The sequence below is a fragment of the Populus alba genome, chromosome 9 (assembly GCF_005239225.2).
Source record: "Populus alba chromosome 9, ASM523922v2, whole genome shotgun sequence".
NCBI lineage: Eukaryota > Viridiplantae > Streptophyta > Magnoliopsida > Malpighiales > Salicaceae > Populus > Populus alba.
The window spans coordinates 2,562,510-2,582,367 of NC_133292.1; the positions used below are offsets into that span (position 1 = coordinate 2,562,510).

At 36.6% G+C, this 19,858-nt stretch overlaps 2 protein-coding genes across 2 annotated transcripts; one reads left to right on the forward strand and one right to left on the reverse strand.

Moving 5' to 3' along the window:
* LOC118053865 (S-adenosyl-L-methionine:benzoic acid/salicylic acid carboxyl methyltransferase 2) lies at window positions 1-1,852 on the forward strand. Its single transcript, XM_035065268.2, has 4 exons — window positions 1-131; window positions 556-960; window positions 1,168-1,422; window positions 1,493-1,852. The coding sequence occupies exons 1-4, from the start codon at window positions 57-59 to the stop codon at window positions 1,850-1,852; spliced, it is 1,095 nt and encodes a 364-aa protein (XP_034921159.1). The 5' UTR covers window positions 1-56.
* Window positions 1,853-7,946: 6,094 nt separating this feature from the next.
* Window positions 7,947-19,555, reverse strand: LOC118053838 (serine/threonine-protein phosphatase BSL3). Its single transcript, XM_035065228.2, has 21 exons — window positions 18,766-19,555; window positions 17,631-17,691; window positions 17,440-17,518; window positions 17,245-17,324; window positions 17,069-17,163; window positions 16,819-16,918; window positions 16,165-16,234; window positions 15,118-15,219; window positions 14,951-15,032; window positions 14,553-14,732; window positions 13,305-13,578; window positions 12,948-13,185; window positions 12,672-12,842; window positions 11,402-11,640; window positions 10,349-10,433; window positions 10,101-10,199; window positions 9,833-10,032; window positions 9,685-9,760; window positions 8,905-9,040; window positions 8,677-8,816; window positions 7,947-8,585 (listed from the first exon to the last, which is right to left on the reverse strand). Exons 1-21 carry the CDS (start codon window positions 19,208-19,210, stop codon window positions 8,499-8,501), a joined length of 3,039 nt encoding a protein of 1,012 aa, XP_034921119.1. The 5' UTR covers window positions 19,211-19,555; the 3' UTR covers window positions 7,947-8,498.
* Between the last annotated feature and the right edge of the window lie 303 nt (window positions 19,556-19,858).

Below are 19,858 nucleotides of genomic sequence, written 5' to 3' on the forward strand. Positions count from 1 at the left end.
CTCAAATATACACACCAGAGGGGGGGGGGGAGTGAGAGATAGAGAGAGGGAGAGAAATGGAGGTTGCTCAAGTGCTTCACATGAATGGGGGAAGGGGAGAGAAAAGTTATGCAGAGAACTCACTGGTTCAGGTAATTAATTATATAGATTATGTGAATATACATGCTTCTATATATGCTCAGGAGCAAGAAAACAATAAATAGTCGTCGAACGCTATTTGAAAGTGCACTGCTCACAATATATATTTACAAAAAATAGACCCGAATCTTAAACCTCTAGAACGAGTGCATTTTTTAGAAATTTGATACTATTAATCATACCAGGAACAACGTATGTACACAGAGACAAATCAGTGTAGATAATATGCTTTATTATCTTAATATTTAGCAGTGATTAGCTAAGATTTCGAACCAGAACATGAAAAAATCCTACGCTTGCTGGGGAAACTATTAAGCACGGACAAATCGCTCTTCAATAACTAGAAGTATTTGAATTAAATGAGAGAAAAAGCTATTTTTCTTAACAGATTACTGCTTTGTATTTCTGGACATGCAGCGAAAGGTGATATCCATCACAATGCGAATCGCAGAAGAAGCCATAACCAATATCTACTGCAGCACCTTCCCTACAAGCTTAGCCATAGCAGACTTGGGATGTTCATCAGGACCAAACACTCTATATGCAGTATCTGAACTTGTCAAAGCAGTGGACGAGGTTCGCAGAAAACTAGGCCATCAATCACCAGAATATCAGGTGCTGTTGAATGATCTTCCAGGCAATGACTTCAATGCTATCTTCAAGTCATTGGCAGGCTTCCAAGAAAATCTGAAAAAACAAATGGGAGATGGGTTTGGGCCATGTTTCTTTGCCGGAGTCCCTGGTTCTTTCTATTGCCGGCTTTTCCGTGCCAAGAGTCTGCATTTTGTCCATTCTTCCTACAGTCTCATGTGGCTGTCTCGGGTATGGTGTCGTTATATGTCACTAGTTACAGAGGCTGCATCATAAAACTTCGGGCTTGCACGCCCTTTTACATTCAAATAATTCCGTAGGCAAGATAGCAATAAGCAAGTCTAATTATTTAAGGGATGAAGAAAATAAAACAAGATTATACAGACTTATGTTTATGGTTTCAAGTTTTAATTTATAATTTTTTCTTCGTGATTATAGGTCCCTGAAGGGCTGGAGGGTAACAAGGGGAACATTTATATGGCCAGCACAAGTCCACCAAGCGTGCTTAAGGCTTATTACATGCAGTTCCAAACGGATTTTACTCTGTTTTTAAAGTGTCGCTCGGAGGAGCTGGTGGCAGGAGGGCGTATGGTTTTAACAATTTTTGGTAGAAGAAGCCAAGATCCTTCCAGCAAAGAGTGTTGCTACATCTGGGAGCTTTTGGCTGTGGCTCTCAATGAAATGGTCTTAGAGGTAAATTATTGATGAGTAATAATATATATAAACTAGAGAAGATCAAAATAATAAGAACAAAACAATGCAGGGGACCATACAGGAAGAGAAATTTGACTCCTTCAACATTCCTCAATACACTCCATCTCCATTTGAAGTGGAATCACAAGTTAAAAAGGAAGGGTCCTTTACCATTGATCGTTTGGAGATATCTCAAGTCAATTGGAATGCTTACGATAATGAAGTTCACCAGTCTGCAGCTTTTGAAGATGGTGGATACAATGTTGCTAGGTGCATGAGAGCTGTGGCAGAGCCCTTGCTTGTTAGCCACTTCGGTGAAGCAATTATCGATGAGGTTTTCTCTCGGTATGGGGAAATTGTGGCCAGTCGCATGTCAAAAGAGAAGACTGAATTTGTCAATGTGACTGTTTCCGTGACTAGAAAGGGATGATCTTGATGACTTGTTGACTCGATCATGATCATGTGGTTGCCAGTATCATAGTGAAATTAATCTATGTTTTCCTAGTTTACTTGCTCATTGAATGTTGTAGCTCAGCTGTTGTTCATGTCCTGGTCTTGAAGGATCTGAGCAGCTAGTTCGAGCCTTTCTTAATTTTATATATAAAAAAGAAAGTAATCCATTATGATTTTCTTCCTCAAGCTATGATTTCAAAATTTGTCAAGGAATTTGAAGTCCTTAAATTGTTTGCCTGCCCTTCATTGCTCTCATTTTCATTTGTAAAACCCACGGCAGTTCTTGGTTGTTTATTTAAAACAATAAATCCAGTAATTTAATTCGAGGTTTAGAATCGGTCGGGTTTGTTCATATATTATATATATATTAATTTAATCAAACGGTTGATTTCAATAAAATATATCAACTATATTTCTTACACTTGTTACATGATATGCATCGCAAGTTAAAGTGTAATAGAAGAATTATCTTTCAAAATAATAATTAGCAATATTTTCGTATACTTGCTCTTTTGTTTAATTGAATCTTTATGCAAAAGCCATGGGGGTATTGGTCTTAACGATTAATTACGGAAAACGCTAGGGTTATATAACTTAGTTTTTTAAATAAGTTAACATATTTAATGAGATAACTATTATTATGATTTTTTTATAATTTATGTCACTTAATTAAAAAAATTAAATATTTCTAGCATTATTCTTGAATAATATGTTCTAGTTCTCTGAGTAAGTAATCTCTTCCTATGTTTTTCTGGCAATTTGATTTATGTTTACTTGTCTTTGTACTTGCTTTTGCTTTGTTTCTTTAGCTTTTCTCCAAAAGTAGTTTAATCTAGTATTATTCTTTAATAAAAGTGTGCAAATTCACGAAACACTCTTTTATCATTTAAAATACCTTTTTTCCTTATAACGTGGTGCTGATAATGGCAAGAAGAAGTTTATTTTTTTGATGCATGCATTATTTATATAGTTGATGAAGAGGGTTAAGTGCATGTATGTTTAGTGATGTGAACTTGACTATGATTATATCCAAGTTTTCAAGTTAAAACTATTATTTTAATGATTTTAATTTAAGAATATAATCGCAACCATAATTTCATTATATATTTTTAAATTGGCCCTAAAAATAAAACAATGGATACTCATTAGAAGGAAGGATTTAAATTTTAATGAGCAAAAACTCATGATATGAAATATCAAATTTAGAAAAGTAAAAAATATATATATAAACAGTCGACCTTGCCCTAATAAGAAGTAATGGAGAATTTTGAGTGAACTCAAGAAATCATTAATGTAGTTATACTTCTATATATATATATATATATATATATATATATATATATATATATATATATCATGATCATGGCTATAGAGCTAGTATTTTCTTTTCTGCCATCCAATATAATCTCACAGTATCCAATCAATAGGTTCTATTGATTCATAAAAAGAAGTATAAATCTGACCATTCATTAAAAGAATAGAAGACAAAACTTACTTGTCCCTCACTCATCTTTCTGAAGCCAAATCTTCTTGTCCAGATTGACTCAGCTGCTGCTAGCACAGTAACCTCTCAATGCACGAGAATAATGGATTGAAAAGGGAGTTGAAATGTAAAAAAAAAAAACGACATTTCATGAAATGCAATGTACCTTACAGTCAAAAGCTCACAATACATGCCCCCAAATTCCTGGCCAGATATATTTCTCCTGCATAAAGTAAAAGAGAGAATTTTAAAGTTCTGAAAGTCCTGAGAAATTACAGAAATTAGAGGCAGACAACCAGAACCAGCAATTGATGCTGCTAAACTAAGCATGTAAATTCTCTTCAGAATGTTCTCATCTCTCAATACTCTAGTTCGTTGAAAGAAAAAGTGATTGAGAAGTGAAGACAGAAGGATAGAACATCAGTCTTCTACTGGTGTAATATGGAAGGGAATTGTCAAAGAACCATTTTAATTTAATAGTTTAAGTTTTTAAGTAAGGTCCTAGAATATGATTTACATTATTTTCTAACACATTTCCTTAAATGAAAGCTTTTTAAGCTTGAAACTTGCACATGTCCATATTACTTTGTGCTTAATTTTTACCAAATAAATAAAGGTTATGAGATTCGAACTCGTGACCACTTGATCATTAAGGCTCTGATACCATGTCAAAAAACCATCTCAATCCAATAACTTGAGCTTTTAAGTACGATTCTAAGATATATTTTATATTATTCTCTAACATAGATGAATAAACAAGGGAACAATTGAAAATAAGAATCCTTCATTCCAAGCCCTTCATTATCATGAATTAAAATTTAGGGGCCAAAAAAAAGGGAGAGATTTTCTCAGTTCTCTTGTTCGCAATTCCTATCCTTTTACAGGTAAGGACCTTTCTAATTATCCTATCATCTTCATCATCCTTCACTTCGCAAGATCTAAATTATTAGTTTCTCTCAAGGTGGACGGACAGCATTAGTTCCTCTTCTTTTCCCTTCTTCTATTGATAACGGAGAGCTAATGATTCACATGAACTTTGAAAGGAGTTTCATTATGTAACATTCAGCATTTTCTAAATGCTCTTTTGTTTGATATTTTTATTTAGAAGGTTCCTTGTCCATTTTGTAATTGACTCGGTGCTCAATTCAACTCATCTAGACCAAGACTCAATTCCGAACTAGCTGGGGCAGACTTCAAGGATCCACTCGCCCTTGCCTTCATTTTGTTCTATTATGAGCTAAACACTTGATAAAATGAATTGGACTCTCCCCGTGAATTAAATGTGGACAATGCATTTTTCTTCCTCTGTAAAAGTGAAAAATATGTAGATTTCTTTTTCTCTTCTGCAGAGAGGAAGAGAAAAGGAAATAGATAGTAAAACACAACTTATTTCTTCTCTTGCCAAACTAAAATTTCTCGCATTAATATCTACCTCAACCTCCAGTTTTTATCATTTCAATAAATGTACCCAAGAAAAAAGACATCCAAAAAATGATATTGAAGATGAAAAAAGAATAAATTAAAGGAAAATTCACACAAGAAGGCATAATTGCTGCTTGTGTTTTGGGAAAAGGAAGCAGAAATCCAAGAAGGCACACAAGAACTCACTCGAAAAATTGCAGCAGCCCCCGAAAACAGATCTTCTCCGTTGCGACTCTTTCCCTTCAGAATTTGCCACTGCACATCATATGCAGCTTCATCAACAAGTAGTCCTTTCTCGACATGCTTTCAATTTATGATATTTAACAGCGAAGAAGGAATTTTCTGCACTACAGTAAAAACAGAATTCCGGAGAGCTACATAGATATTATTGCAGTCTTGACAGCAGAACCAATTATCTTGGGGGATTTCTTATGGAGAAATATTCAAGAAAAAAATAGTAAATACTCCAGGAAGATCATAAACACAAGCTGTTTTGAGATAATGGACTTACTTTTAGATCACATAGTCCACTTTCCCGCAAGCAACCAACATGAAACTGAAAGAGAGCATAACAGTAAGACATCTATAGTAAGAAAAGCACATATAAAGATTATAGGAACCAAAAGCAAAATTTGATGAATGACTAAATTGAACTGAACAAGCAAAGACCAAGGAAAACTCAAAAACAAATCTGTGTTCATTGACCGGTAGGAAACCCTTCTGCAAAAAGCACTTGGGGCTTGGAGCTCTTGGTTGCTAGGAATTCTATATTAATGGAAGTATTAACTAATCTATTACTCTACAAAAGCTGTGTAATCCTTAATAACTAATTAATCCCATCTCCGCTAATCAGCTGCTATTGTGAATTTCTTATTTCATCAGTAACTCGTTGCCCTCTCCTCTCGTAAAGTTGCCACAATGATCCAACGATAGGTATAATCAACCATATAACCTAACGCTCAGTAATCTTGACTTGGAGTATGAAAATTTAAGCAAGGACATTCTGAGCTCGTAAAATACAGACCTTACAAAGACCACGATGCAAAAGTTAAAAAATTACATCCTTGATGATATATATAATCGTAAGAGTGACACAAAGGTCATTCTTTTCCTAAAAAAAAGGACTTCCTACTATTTGCAAGGGTAAAATCTATTAGAAATTTCAAGAGATTTAACCTGCAAACAACACAACCACCAACATCATATTCTGGAGTTTTAACAACTCGAGTCAGCCGGATGACAGTAGGTCTTTGCAAAATTGCCTTCGTCAATTTGGACAATGCCAAGCACCTTCAGGAGTATCCTGTAAATCCAAACATGCTGCTGCACAAACAAATACAAGATAAAATGGACAAGTATTCATAAAAATAAAAATAAAAGGTCAACTTCAATAATTATAAATCACAATGCACTCTTTTTAAATTGGGGAGTAATTTTATTTTTTTTCCACCAACGACTATTCGAGAGCAGAAAAAACAGTTTGTCTGTCATATGGAACTTGAGAAAAAATGCACCAGCAGAAAGGGACTTGGGTTGAGACAGTAAGATAAGTAAACGCAGCCCACCCCACGTAGCATGGAGAAGAGATTCTTATATTATGAGAATTTAAGCACGCAGAACGAATTTGAAGGCAGTATTTCAGAAGATGGAAAATGCAGGGGAAAGAAATAACAAGAAACAAGTCTCGTGAGTAGAAGCAAATGAAATGTTTATGAACTATACAACTGAAAACAAGTAGAAAACAGAGCTCCGGGTAGTGAAGAGAACATTCACCTGCATGAAAAGCGCGACGGCAACTCTGAAAAAACATTAGATCCCCTCCATCTCCACCTTCTGCACACATATCATCACCAATACCTGTGGTAATGTTTTGTCCATTTGCCAACGAAGTAGCTATACCGTGGAGGCTCAGCCCATTAGAATGTGACGGTAGCTGCAAGAGATAACACTTGATTATGAATAAGAAAGAGGTCAATTAACCAGGGAGAGGTCCATCTACTTTCAAAGGCTACTCACGGCGGACGCCTGGCAGACATTGCAGCATGAGACTCAAACTGTGAAGGGCTAATCTGTCTCCAATAAATTAAGGGAACAATGATGAGTGGGCTAGTGAGAGGGCTGCGACCATCACATGCAGCTCCAGGTATGATGTTACTATACAGCATAGCAATCTTACCTCTACTTCACAACAACTACAGACAATACCATTACCCTGCTTGTAACCCCTTAGTATTTTCTGGAAAAAAAAAAAAAAAAAACATTTCTTTTTAGCTCAAACTTTTATATTAATTCTATTTTAATATAAAAGACCTTATTAAATATAAAATATAACCTATCTTTGTTGCTTTTTATGATATCTCACCGCATTACCTTACCATAAGAACAAAAGGAACATGTTAATACTATTTTAGATATATAAGTTGTTTTTACCAAGAATTATGAAGTTTAAGAAATCTCAGTTAGGTGATCAAATTCAAACTATAATTGGATCATCAAATAAGCATTATAGCAGCTTGATTCTTGTTGAATTAATCGGAATATCAAACCCCTATATAGTTCACATATCTATATAATCTATGATGACAAGAAACAACCCAACCCTTAAGCTAATAAATTTAATTTAGATTATTTATTAGAGTTAATTAGTTAATATTTATCTTAGATTTTATTTTGGTTTATTTGCTATGTATTTTATTTAGTAAGCTACAAACCCAATAGTTTATTGTTATTTTTTAAATGTTAAATAACTTTTAATAAATTGAATAAGATTTACAGAACTGCAAACTTCAGCATTCTTTCTTTTCTTCGTCTTTCACTTCTCTTTATTTGACTTTTTTTTATCATTTTATTTCTTACTACTTCATCTTCTTAATCTCATTTACCCTGCATGATGAATGAAAAGCATGCTTCTATTTGCTGATAGATATTCCTGTAGCTGACAAGATCACGAGGATGGACGACAGTAGACAAAAGTGGTAGTAAAGGAGAGATCAAAGCAAAGATGAGAGAGATCCAGCAAAACCGAAGACCTGAAAACGCATTCTTCTGTTTGCGAGAATCTTTAACAAAAATGACTTAAATAATGGAAACGTTGCTTGTCAAAATAATCCAGGTCCCAAATTCTACTCTAGTTCTAGCAGCAAAGAGCACCAAAGGCCATTCTGACAAAAAAAAAACTTTCCAAGCTTTGTGGGACCAAAAGGTTTCTTATCTTCACACAAATTATATTGTACACAGAGCATAAATGGGAATTACACAAAACCTCTATTATACATCGTCGACGCCCACGGATTTTTGACAACATATATTTCATCATCACATGCAAGGCCCTCGTGCCCTCATAAAAAAGATATTAGGCCTAAGACGAGGAATGGAAAAAATATATATTAAAACTAACGTGAAAAATACCCAGCACTACCAACCCATCATCATAAACAACCTGGAAGACGACTTCTACCTGCTTGTGGCTCAATTTACAATGGGCGAAAGGGAAACTAATCGCCTCCTGCAACCTGGTTCTCGAACTCGTAGCTTAACCATCTCAAGGCCTAGCAATTGTGCATAAAATAAAAAATCAGAAAGCCTTCACTTTTTTGTCAGGAAAAGCGATCACAAGTTCGGGAATTCCTGGATCCATCATGCTCTATACAGATGCCAGAAACCCAAGGTGCAAGCACAAGCCCGGAATGAGTATATGTAAATATCAGAAGCACATCTATTATATCCAAGCAAGAGCGCCCCGATCATTTGTCATTACTTGAGGACGGCCTCTAGTTGGTGTAGGAGGTCTATTAGCATTCAACTCCTGTCATTAGAAAAAACAGTGGAAACAGGATAGAGATCACTGGTCAGCGCAAAAATAAGTCATAATATTAGGCTTTGAAATGCAACAGCACCTGCATCCATGTATCTTCAATATGACGTTCAGGTGAAGCTTCTGGTGATGAAATTGCTGGTGGTAAAGGATGAATGAGTTTGGGAACCACCACAAGATCTCTTCCCAAAACTAAGATTGCCCCTGCATTATTTGCAGTACCTGCAGAAACAGGCAAGAATAGAATCGCTAAAATTAATCATGAATCTTGGAAAAAATAACTAGCTAGTTTAAGTTGATGAGTAAATACCACAATAATTGGTGGCAGAGAAAAGTGTAATCAAATGTCCTTGAGCAAAACGCTCGAAGCCATCCATCACACATTCATGGGCGCGCACAATCAGCTGAAGATCATTGTTATTGCAGAACTCCATAACACGATCAGGCTGCAAATGAAGAAATCAATCTCAATGAGCATAGTTTTTCTTTTGGATTAGCACCAGGTATCCAGGCCAAGGCCTGACTAATCATAGGGGTGCACCAGGCCCTCAGCAAGGAGTTTCTTGCAAGTGCACCATGGTTAATTCATGGGCTCTTACCCAAGTCCGATGGCCCCATGGAATTGTTTGCACCTGGGAAGAGTCGAACTTGAGATCTTGGACAGGAGCACACTGCCAAGTCCCAGCTCTTCTCCACTAGGTCAACTCCATATGGTTCAATCAATGAGCATAATACACAAGGAAAGAACTGAGTTAACATAAATAGCCATCATGGACACGACAACCAGTGCTGAAATCAAATAAACCAGCCAAATGACTACAAATCCTATAATCACAATTTTAATAAGAAAGTGAGGTCCAAAAGATCTTAATTCATCTTATACCATGAAAGAAATTTGAGAGCATGGAACTAATGTAAGAATAATTATAAGTAGATAAAAATAAGAACCTGCTTTGAGTTTAATTTAAACAGTATCATTATTATTTCAAAAATTGCTCTAGTAATTCAAACAGACCTTAGGAAACAAGTTACAAGGCAACCAGGAAACAACCTCCAGTAATGAATTAAACACAAATACAACTGCTCTTACCCCAAATGTTACCAATCCTGGACCCCTAGCATTTGGTCGCAATCCTTCCACGCTGTCATTTTCTGTGGGATCAGACCTACAGCAGAAGAGAAAAAATGTCATTATAGAAAAATAAGCAAATGAGAGACAATTTGGCAGGAGCACTGACCATAACAAATCCATGAGCACAATTGAGCCTGCTTCCATGGTAATTGGACGTTGTAGACTCTCAATCTGTTCCACATGATTTATTGAGCGACCAATACCACCATGCATACAAATGATTTTCTTCTCAATTAGTGCTGCCAAAGGAAGCCAGTTGAACAATCGATTTATCCGATGCCAAACCCAAATTCCATCTCTCTCCCCCTGTTCATCAAGCCATTTAGTTTGTAACTAACAAGTTGATAAGATGTCAAATATGTATAACAAAGTACCATTCGCTCAATGCACTCAATCCGGAAGCCAAAAAGGGCATTGATATCTGCAGCTTCATGGTTCCCACGAATTAAATGTACATTGTTTGGGTACTCAACCTACAACAGTCAAACAACATTTGCAGAGCTCCCATCAAGATCCATGGCAAAGTTTAAAGTGAATCAAAAGGATTATTTAAGTGGAGAAGGAGCAATAACTCTCCACCCCACCCTCAAAGAGAGGGAGAGAAGCAGCCGCACCAAAATACCTTCAAAGCAAGCAGCAGAGTTATGGTCTCCAGACTGTGCTGGCCCCGATCAACATAATCTCCTAGGAACAGATAGTCAATATATCTGATAGTAATGGAATAAAATTAGCCACCTCACAAACCTAACAAACATGTGAATCTCTGCATGTGCATGTTCATCCATTCATGTGCACACAGGCATGAAAAAATTTATGAACACATGAAAACTGAGCACTTTCAACTCCCACCCCATTCACTATAATCCAAACCTCAATTCCCACATCCTGCCACCAAATCTTGCAACAAACAGCCAAAAAGAGCAACAATTCAGTCTTCAACTGGATCAATCTACAAACCCCTAACACCTTTATCCTATACAAATACCTGATTTTGCAAATCATAGCAGCAACCTAGAACTGCTTGTAGAGGTAATAATCAAAAGATCACCTCTCAATGTATAAATATGGGTAGCCATGGAAAATAAAATTGTATAAAGCATCTGAGTTCACTACGATATGAAAATGGGTAGCGGTGGTCTTTAAACATTTTCACCAAACCAATTCGAAATCCAAACCAAAATTAATACTTGACATCAAGCATTTAAACTTTGCACAGATCAACTGATTAGTTAGTATAAAAGGATTTAGAAATTGCAAAGCAATCTTTTCATGGGGCTTTTGCATGGAGCTCATATCATTTGGTGCATGGGAAATTTGTTGCTTCTCATTTTCAGCAAGGCAGGTTATAGGTGAGAGGTTTTGTATTTTAAAAGAGGATTACTGAGAAAAATGGTTGCAGATGAACACTTTATAGAAGATTCTTTCTGGCAGCATATGTTGGGCTTAGATTCCAAAGGGATCCAAAAATATAAAAATTCAGCAGTAGATACGACTCATGGAATGAAATTGTGGGAGGATAGCTTTCAACAAAATTAATAGGTTACTCTGTTGGACATGGAAAAAAATAAATCCACCATTATCTGTCTGTCTTTCAGGACTTTTATCTCATTATTAAGTGACATGAATCAGCAGGCAGAAAGTGGGAGAACCTAACAATAATCGCAAAAACGCTTACGCGATGTCACCAGCAGTTGAAGGTGAGCCATATTCATCAAAAAGGCGCATCAGATCCCCAAATTGCCCATGCAAATCACCAAATATCTTGATAGGAGCCTTAAGCTGTAAAACACTTGGTTCACTTGAAAATATCCTTTCAGCACTGTCACAAAGATCTGCTATTTCATTGCAATCTAAGAAAAATTGACGGCGAACTGGTGGTTTCCAGCCACGAGGCTTTAAGAGATGTACTACGACCTGATAAAATAGAAGCAAATCCCATTAAACTACAAAACAGAAAATTTGAGAAGAAAATTAAGTCTTGGTAAGTGATTCACTTAAAATACCAAAAACAGGTGCCCATGAACATCGAAGGCTTACAACATCTAACAAAAATTCACTTCTTACAACTAAGGAATCCAAGAAAAATAATTAAGTTGAAAAGGGGTGAATCAAACAACACTAAAACAAGTCTAAAGAGCAATTATTTGATTTCAAACAATATCCTTTGATCCAAAAAAAAAACAAATGGTTTGGATGGATGCTAGAAATTAGGTTAGAAATAACAGTGCAAAGCACGACAGGTGTATATACTTGAAAACTACAACCAAAACAATCACTTAATCATAAGGTAGTCCAGAGGGGGGAAAGAAACAAAGCAATACGCTAAGAGATTTGGGAAGAATTGAGCAACATAGCAGTGTTCTTGCATCCTGTATTGAAAGGTAGATGCATTCAAGACTTTGGTGCTAATGTTCTAACAAAGCACAACATACAACTATCCCATAGTCAAAAGGTAGAAAAGAATGATTATATGGCCCTTGACACTAGAGGTTCCGCATCTATTATCTATTAGAATTTATGCCAAATAGTATATAATCAGACAGGAAGTAGTTTGCAATGGAGAGTTATCCAGTTGAGTTTGAAAGCCAATATGGTAGCATTCAGCAACACTGGGATATTCTGATACTCATCTCAATTTGGAACATGTCAACTGAGCCCAAGATCTCTACCTACAGAAGTAGTTAACTGAATCCTGACTTCATTTCACGATGCATATGCCTATCTTAGCTATCAATCAACATATGGACAATTTGATTTACGTTAAAGACAACCCCAGCAGTATACGAATTAAAGTGCAAAAGCAAGAGCATTAACAATATCAATATTTCCAGACTAATTCAGGTCAGCAGCACAAACTGCTCACAAACGCTACGTTGTATAAAGATGCATCTAGCAGCATTTTCAAATCCACAACGCACATGTACCCAAATTGAACGGTCAAATACCTTTTTTGGCACACTATTGATGGACATTTGTCGATCCAGTAGTTTCCTAGCTGCAGTTGCACTCTCAGGGGTCCCATAACTTACCCGCCTGCCTTCATTTTCAAACTGATCGATTGAAAGCTGTCTAACCATGCCACCTAAAGCTCCACCAGTCTCAGCAGCTACAACAACCTGAAAAGGCAGTCTCAGATATAAAGTCTGGTGTAAATATGCATATTTCAAGCCAAATTTGACTTGAGATCATATTCAAAAAGTTCATTAATTTTTTATACTGACAGCTCTGTGATGTAACCGAACTCCAGCAGGAACAATACTGTTCGATCCAGCAGAATCAGGCTTAATCAAAGTGGATATTTGTTTCCCACTAGGAGTAGCCTCTGCTCCACGATCTCTATCAGGAAGTTCAACTTCTCCATTAACTTGTCGTGCCTTGGCAGCAGCCAGAGTGGCACTGATAGCCTCAGCTTCTGCAGCTGATGCTTCAACCAAATACTCAACACCTTTGTTCATTCTCCTGCATATTGATACACATCCAGCAACTCCTTGAATGACGCACATCTACTAACTCCTTGAATGACGACCATCTACTTAGATGTAATGAAAATGAAAGACCAGATGAAGTGGCTGGCTTACCTGGGTCCAGGGAGCATCGCATTCTCTGTGCTTATATCAGTGTACATGTCACCATTTACTGGGGGAGCAACTGGATTGCCCAACACAACAGCACCATCAGGTGCTGCTTCAGGCATGGTTTGCCTAGTTCTTTCATCAATAAATCCGTATCTTCCAGGTACCCTCCCAGCTTGTGCATTGGAAGCAGCAGCTACAGCTGCGGCATGGGAAGCTGCACTTGTTGTTTCAGCAGCAGCCAGATCTTCAGCAACAAGTAGGTCATCGAGCAACACCCCTATGCATAAACACATTAATCAAAATTGAGTACTTTGAATGTTAAGATAAGAAGGGTTCATATTAATGAACTTTCTAGATCAATGAATTGGAAAATCTTCAATAAACTGTCTCCAAGATTGAGTTTTTAAGATATTCTTCGAAACACATATCTATAGTTATAAGTTAAAACATAATTTTTCTCTTGATTGATCGTTTACATATCTATAGTTATAAGTTAAAACATAATTTTTCTCTTGATTGATCATTTCCATTCAGAAACAAAAACAAAATGGTACTAAACCAAACTCCATTGCAGTCTGATAATTTGTGTTAATACATGAACCATCAGGTCAATGGTTCAAGTCAGGTGGTTGCAATATCGAAAGGAAATGAACTAAATCAGAAGAATATAAACTAGAGCTAAGAGTCAAGGACCAAGTGTTATGCTCACATTCTTACAAGTCATTGTTAAGGATGATTATAGACCACTTCATGAAGGCATTTTAACCTTACAGCATGTTTAAGCTAATTGGCTTCCAATATCATCATTCAAATCCATTTTTATGTGATGTAGTTTCAAAAAATTCCAGCCCTTTTCAGGTTACTCCAAGAAACCCAGAATGTTTGTCTGAAACTGTAAACCAGTTAATGCCCTGAACCACATATTACTACAATTAAAAGCCATGTAGGATACATTATGAAATCTGCTTGAGCTTTAACAACGTTTCCATATCTTGTCAAATATACTCCACTAAATTTCAGCAATGTCATATTCAGCCTTTCACATTCCATTTCAAAACCAATTGAGAACATCAAGTAAAATCCTCTAACAGGTTTCCCTAGTCCATCTTTCCATAACATCCAGATAATTTTTGCTTATCACAACATAGAAGTTACCTATACAGCAATTTTATTGTGTGGACATCATGATGGCCTAAAGAAAACTCATAAACAAAATGCAGCAATTATTATAGAAGTAGGATCATCTCATACCACCACGTAAACCACCATAAATAAATATCAAGTCACTAACTGCAGCGGCTGCATGCCGGCAACGCCTTGTTAACTCAACTGCAGCATCACCACCCGCAGCATCAGCACTGTACCTGCCAGTCCTTGGACTAGTAACCACAGATTTGGTATCACACCAAACTCCTGCTGCAGTATCCAACACTATACATGGGAAAACATGAGGTTATTATTCGAATTCAGGGCAGAATCATCTTTGATGACAGTAAAAAACACAATCTTATTGGGAACAATTACATCACTGGAACTGGATTTTAAATTGCTCCACCTTCACAGTAAATTCAAGCTAAATAAAAATCTGACAGCTCAAGCTGATGGCATATTGGATACAGCAATGTAATTAAATGTAACTCAGGGTTTACCAGCAACACTTGATGAATCTTCTACCATGCGACCACCACCAAGTGCCCCTCCAGATACATGGAGTCTGGCATTTACAAAGACCTAGATTGCACAATTGAAGGGTAATTAATCTTCATGGACAGAAGCAAGTCAATTAAACACAATTTACTCAAGCACAAAAACCTACTGCTGCATGCTGATATCTTGGAGATGGAGAGACACCAGGAGCAATTGCCCATTCCCAACGGCCATCCCTATGTTTAGCAAGTCCATATGCACTTGCAAGTGGCTGAATAGGTCAAGAGGCAAGGAACAAGCAACACATAAAAAGAGGTTAACAAAATTTCACATCACAATAAAAAAAATATCACTATTCTTAAAAATAAAGTAATTTCACTATGTTCTTCCAAAAAAATAATTTCCAAATGAAATGAAAATTTAAGAAGAAACAAGGCATGATTTCAAAACTATAAACTCCTTTATTAAAAATATATTATTCCTGTAATATTGTTATTATCTAAATAAAACATGCAGCGAACATAAAGTTACACAATTCAGTCCATTCCTGGCAAAGTTGAATAGATAGTTAAGAAAAATTCCAAGCAATTTAAGAACAAATTTGAGAAATCACATTAATCAAAAGTTTCAAAACTTCAGAAACAAGAATGGCACAGAATTGACAACTGACTACAAGAGAATGCATGAGACAAGTTTCCAAAACCCAAAGACCCCAACAGCAGCACAGACCTTGTTATGGAAATAAATATAAATAAATAAATAATAAAACAGCAAAAGAAAATAAATCTCACTTTTCCCTTCAAAAGCTTAGGAAACCTAGAAAATTCTCTGAAATTCATTTCATTCTCTTTCATAGGAGGAAATTCTAGGTTGGCTTATCTAGATTAAAGATTGAATATCCACTAATGATTACTGGTGTAATTTTATAAATTTCCCCCAAAAAGCTGACGTCATTGTTGCTATTCTTAAAGAGGATTTTGTTTCCATCTTCAAATTCATGAATTAGAAAGATTAGCAATGCCATACAACTTGTTTGCCAACAAATCTAACAATTAGCAATATGAGGTTTCTTAATGAAAAAAAAAAAAAAATCAGAGAACATCTCTTGAAGCAATCACTATGAAATAAACAATAAAGCCCATTAAGAATTAATAATAATTTTTCTGAAATGCATCTACTATAACCAAACATTATGCATGTTGAGTTTTCAGCTCACCACACTGTTCGCATCCCTCCCCCCACAAAGCAGAAGCAGACCATCTGAGCGTGCACTTGCGGTCGCATACCTAGTCATGTATAATAAAGGATAAGAAGTTAGCTAAACCTTCAGATATGACCACAACATAAAAGTAAAATGACAAAAGCAAACTAAACAAAAAAGAAGCAGCCATTTGTGATATCAATTGCAAACATGTACTTGTAAACATTGTCATTGGCACATAAAAAAAAAAAATCATTATTTCCATCTTTTTCTACCATGCTCTGTCTCCATCTCTCCCTCTCCCATATTTTATTTTTCGTTTTCTAAGTAAAGATTCAAGCTCAAATGAATGTAGGGAAAAAGATAATGACGTCAAAGAGATTATAATGTTGAGTCAATTTGCAAAGAACCATGAATTGGATGTGGTTATGAAATGACAGTAGCTGAAACATTTCTTCAATAGTTACCAACAGTAGAAATGTCAGGAATTACAATTAGATAAGCCCCAACATCCAAATAAACATGAAACTAACACTCAAGTTCAGTACATACATACAAGACATAAAGAGCGTACAGAAAAATATCAGTAGGCACAAAGATGAAGTAGTAACAGTATATCTAAATCATACATTATGTTTTCATGAAAGATATATAGAGAGAGAGTTTTACATGCATGGTGGTGGCCCTTCCCCTTCCGGTTCTAGTTTACGCCATTCATAAGGTTTGGCAGCTGTGTCCAAGGCCCACACATCAGACAAAGGCCGCTTTCCTGAAAAGCATAAACCAAACAATTGTGAAAATACATAAAAGATCTTGATATATGCGCGCGCATACACATGCTTGCAGTGATAACCAACATGCTAAATTTAACTCCATGTACAACATGTGAGGTGTGAGCTTTGACTGTGAAGTCACTTACCATCATTCCCTCCAATTGCCATGAGATACCTTTGACCCACCAATGCCATCACATGCCCATATCGTGGCCCTGGTCCTGGGCCTTGAACAACCACTCTACAAGAAATTAACATTCATATAAATCAAAATCACATCATAAATACAAAAGAATGAGCAAGCATTTGTAAAGACTCCAACCTATGCCACCGCGGCCGTTGCTGTGTTAGGTCGAGGACATGAAGATCCTCAGCAGACAAACCAGCTGGACCAATTCCACCCTGTGTTGAATGTAAAATTCAAGTCATAACTGAAAAGTTAATATATAACAAAGTAAAGATAACCATGATCTGGTAAAAGATGTGAGCTGAATAGGATAATTCGCCATATGTTCACCTGAATTACTACCATAGTTCCCACAGCAGTTGCCACATGGGCAGCCCTTGGTGTGGGTGGTTCTCCAAATGGAGTAATCCTGAAAAAATAAGTTCATAGTAAATAATCCCCATAGAAAATAAGAGAAAGAAGGCAATGTTTTAGAGTAGAATTGAGCTCCTGAAATGAACGGTTCCACATGCAAAGCTTACCTAGACCATTTATTCGTTAGCACATCATAACAGTGAACATCAGCAGTGGCACCTGCTAATCCTGCATTTAGACCAAATCATAAAGGTAATGAGAATTCATAAAACATTATCACGGAGACTCAGTAGAGAAAAAATCCATCATCTTTTGTCATTCATTTCTTGCTAATGCAATTTCAGTTCAATGTCAACATGGTTATCAGACTGACACAAAAGAATGAAATGGCAACCATGTGCTACTTGGATTCAAGAAAAATAGTTCTGAATAAAGGGATGCCATAAGAGCTAGGATATCAAGATAAATATCATTACGAAAACTAAATATCCATTCATCTAGCAGCTATATGCAGCTTGAACAAGACTTGTGCATTTTCAAATCACAAACTTGCTAATCACTTTTAGTTGGGCTTTGACTTAAAAGCTTCACACACCACTAAAGCATCAGCATTCAAGACAAACACATGATGAGCATCCTGAGTAGCATACAGCCTAATGAAATAATTATCACAGGCCTGTTGAATTAGCTGGACTCTAACAACAGTAGGTCTCAAATACTGCTGGTATAGTATAACTAAAAGGAAGAGCAAAATCAGTGCCACCCATGATTTTGCAGCTTGAATTTCTCAAGATTCAGTGAGAGAACAGTCAGGCTACTTGGAAGCTCGGAACCATTGAGAAATTTGCTTAGTACCAGAACCAATGTGGACGCCGCATGACCTAAAACTTCATAACCAATAGCAGAAAATCTTGGTTCAATCTTGCCAAAATAGAAAACAAACCAAGCAAAATACCCCGTTTGAATTGCACTGAATTTAAACAATCCTAGAGTTCACATAACCACTTATTGCTATTGCCACTTCCTACAAGGAAAAAAAATAACAAAATTACCAAAACATGCAGCTGAGGTCACTTCCTTCCCATTTAACCAGAATTCAGTAAACTATAATCACCAGGTTCTCAATAGACCTAGTAACAAAACAGGCAAAAAACTTGACTAAACTTGCATAACCATCATCAATTCAATCAAAATTCCCCACGCCATATCAAAATTTCAACCTAAAATTACTAACTTATCATCAAACAATAGAACCACCAAAGTAATTAAAACCACCAAAATATATATATAAAAAAAACATACTGATTCCAGCACTCCCAGCCGAAGAAGGAGTCCCTGTAGACGCAGAGTTTCCCTCAAGTGCCGTGGCACCACCAAACAAGATCAACCTGGGTCCAATATACCCAGGCGTGCCTTCTTCTCCAACAGCAATCACAGCAGTCAAAGTATGCCCACACCTAGGCCCAGGGCCATCCTCTTTCTTCTCTATAATCGCATTCACCACCGAATACGTAGGCGCGTGTCTCGGCCCCACCACCGGACTCTGCTGTTGCGCTTGCACAACCTGCTGCGGCGCCGTTGTAGTAGTACTAGAACCCGTAACTGCCGCCGTAGACGCTGCCTGAGATCCTGCCAGCTGTTGCGACTGCTCCCCTATCTGTTCCCCGTCCATTTCCGTCGGCGAAGAAGTAGCGTCTTGCACCGCCGGATCGTGATCAGTCGCCCCCAACGACGCGTCCACGTCCATTTCTCAATCAATCAACCCTGATTTCAAGATCGGAGCTAAAATTCAAACGAATTCAAATCTCTAATTAACATTCTTGAAAGGTTCACTTCGATTATTAGATTATATCAGTTCAAAACCCTAGCTCAAGATCGTTCATTTTCAATTTCCGCGAAAATTTTCAAAATTAGAAAGGAGAGAGAAATTGTAATTTCTTTTCTTTTCTTCGATTAGGTTTCTCGCTTTTTTCTCTCTAACGCCGAGCCGGTCGAGGAAAGAAAGTAAGCAGAGAGAGAAAAATAAAAACGGAACGGAAACAATTTCTCTCTCTCTCTAAAAATGTAAGCACGTATGAAAGGATGCGCCTATCTTTGTTTCTCTCTCTACCAGGAAGAAATGTTTTTTTTTTGTGTAAATTATTTTATTTAGTCCTTCTTGTTTGAAAGAGATTAAATAGTAGTCTCTTAAGTTATAATTTATCCCTTTATTCTTGTTCACCATTGTTTATTAAGAGCATAAAGTAGTAGGGATGGCAATGGATATTCATAATCGGGTTTTAAACTATCTATTTCCGAAACTAAATGTAAAATAAATATCCAAATTTTACCCGAACTTGACCACGACTAGTGTGGATTTTTCATAAAAAAAAACCAGATTTTATCAAGTTTCAAG

Coding starts and splice junctions, on each gene's coding strand:
- LOC118053838 (XM_035065228.2), bottom strand. CDS start 19,210: ATGGACGTGGACGCGTCGTTGGGGGCGACTGATCACGATCCGGCGGTG. Junction 17,164..17,244: donor CAACGGCCGCGGTGGCATAG/GTTGGAGTCTTT, acceptor AATTTCTTGTAG/AGTGGTTGTTCAAGGCCCAG. Junction 10,200..10,348: donor CTCTGCTGCTTGCTTTGAAG/GTATTTTGGTGC, acceptor TGACTGTTGTAG/GTTGAGTACCCAAACAATGT.
- LOC118053865 (XM_035065268.2), top strand. CDS start 57: ATGGAGGTTGCTCAAGTGCTTCACATGAATGGGGGAAGGGGAGAGAAA. Junction 961..1,167: donor GTCTCATGTGGCTGTCTCGG/GTATGGTGTCGT, acceptor TCGTGATTATAG/GTCCCTGAAGGGCTGGAGGG. Junction 1,423..1,492: donor TCAATGAAATGGTCTTAGAG/GTAAATTATTGA, acceptor AAAACAATGCAG/GGGACCATACAGGAAGAGAA.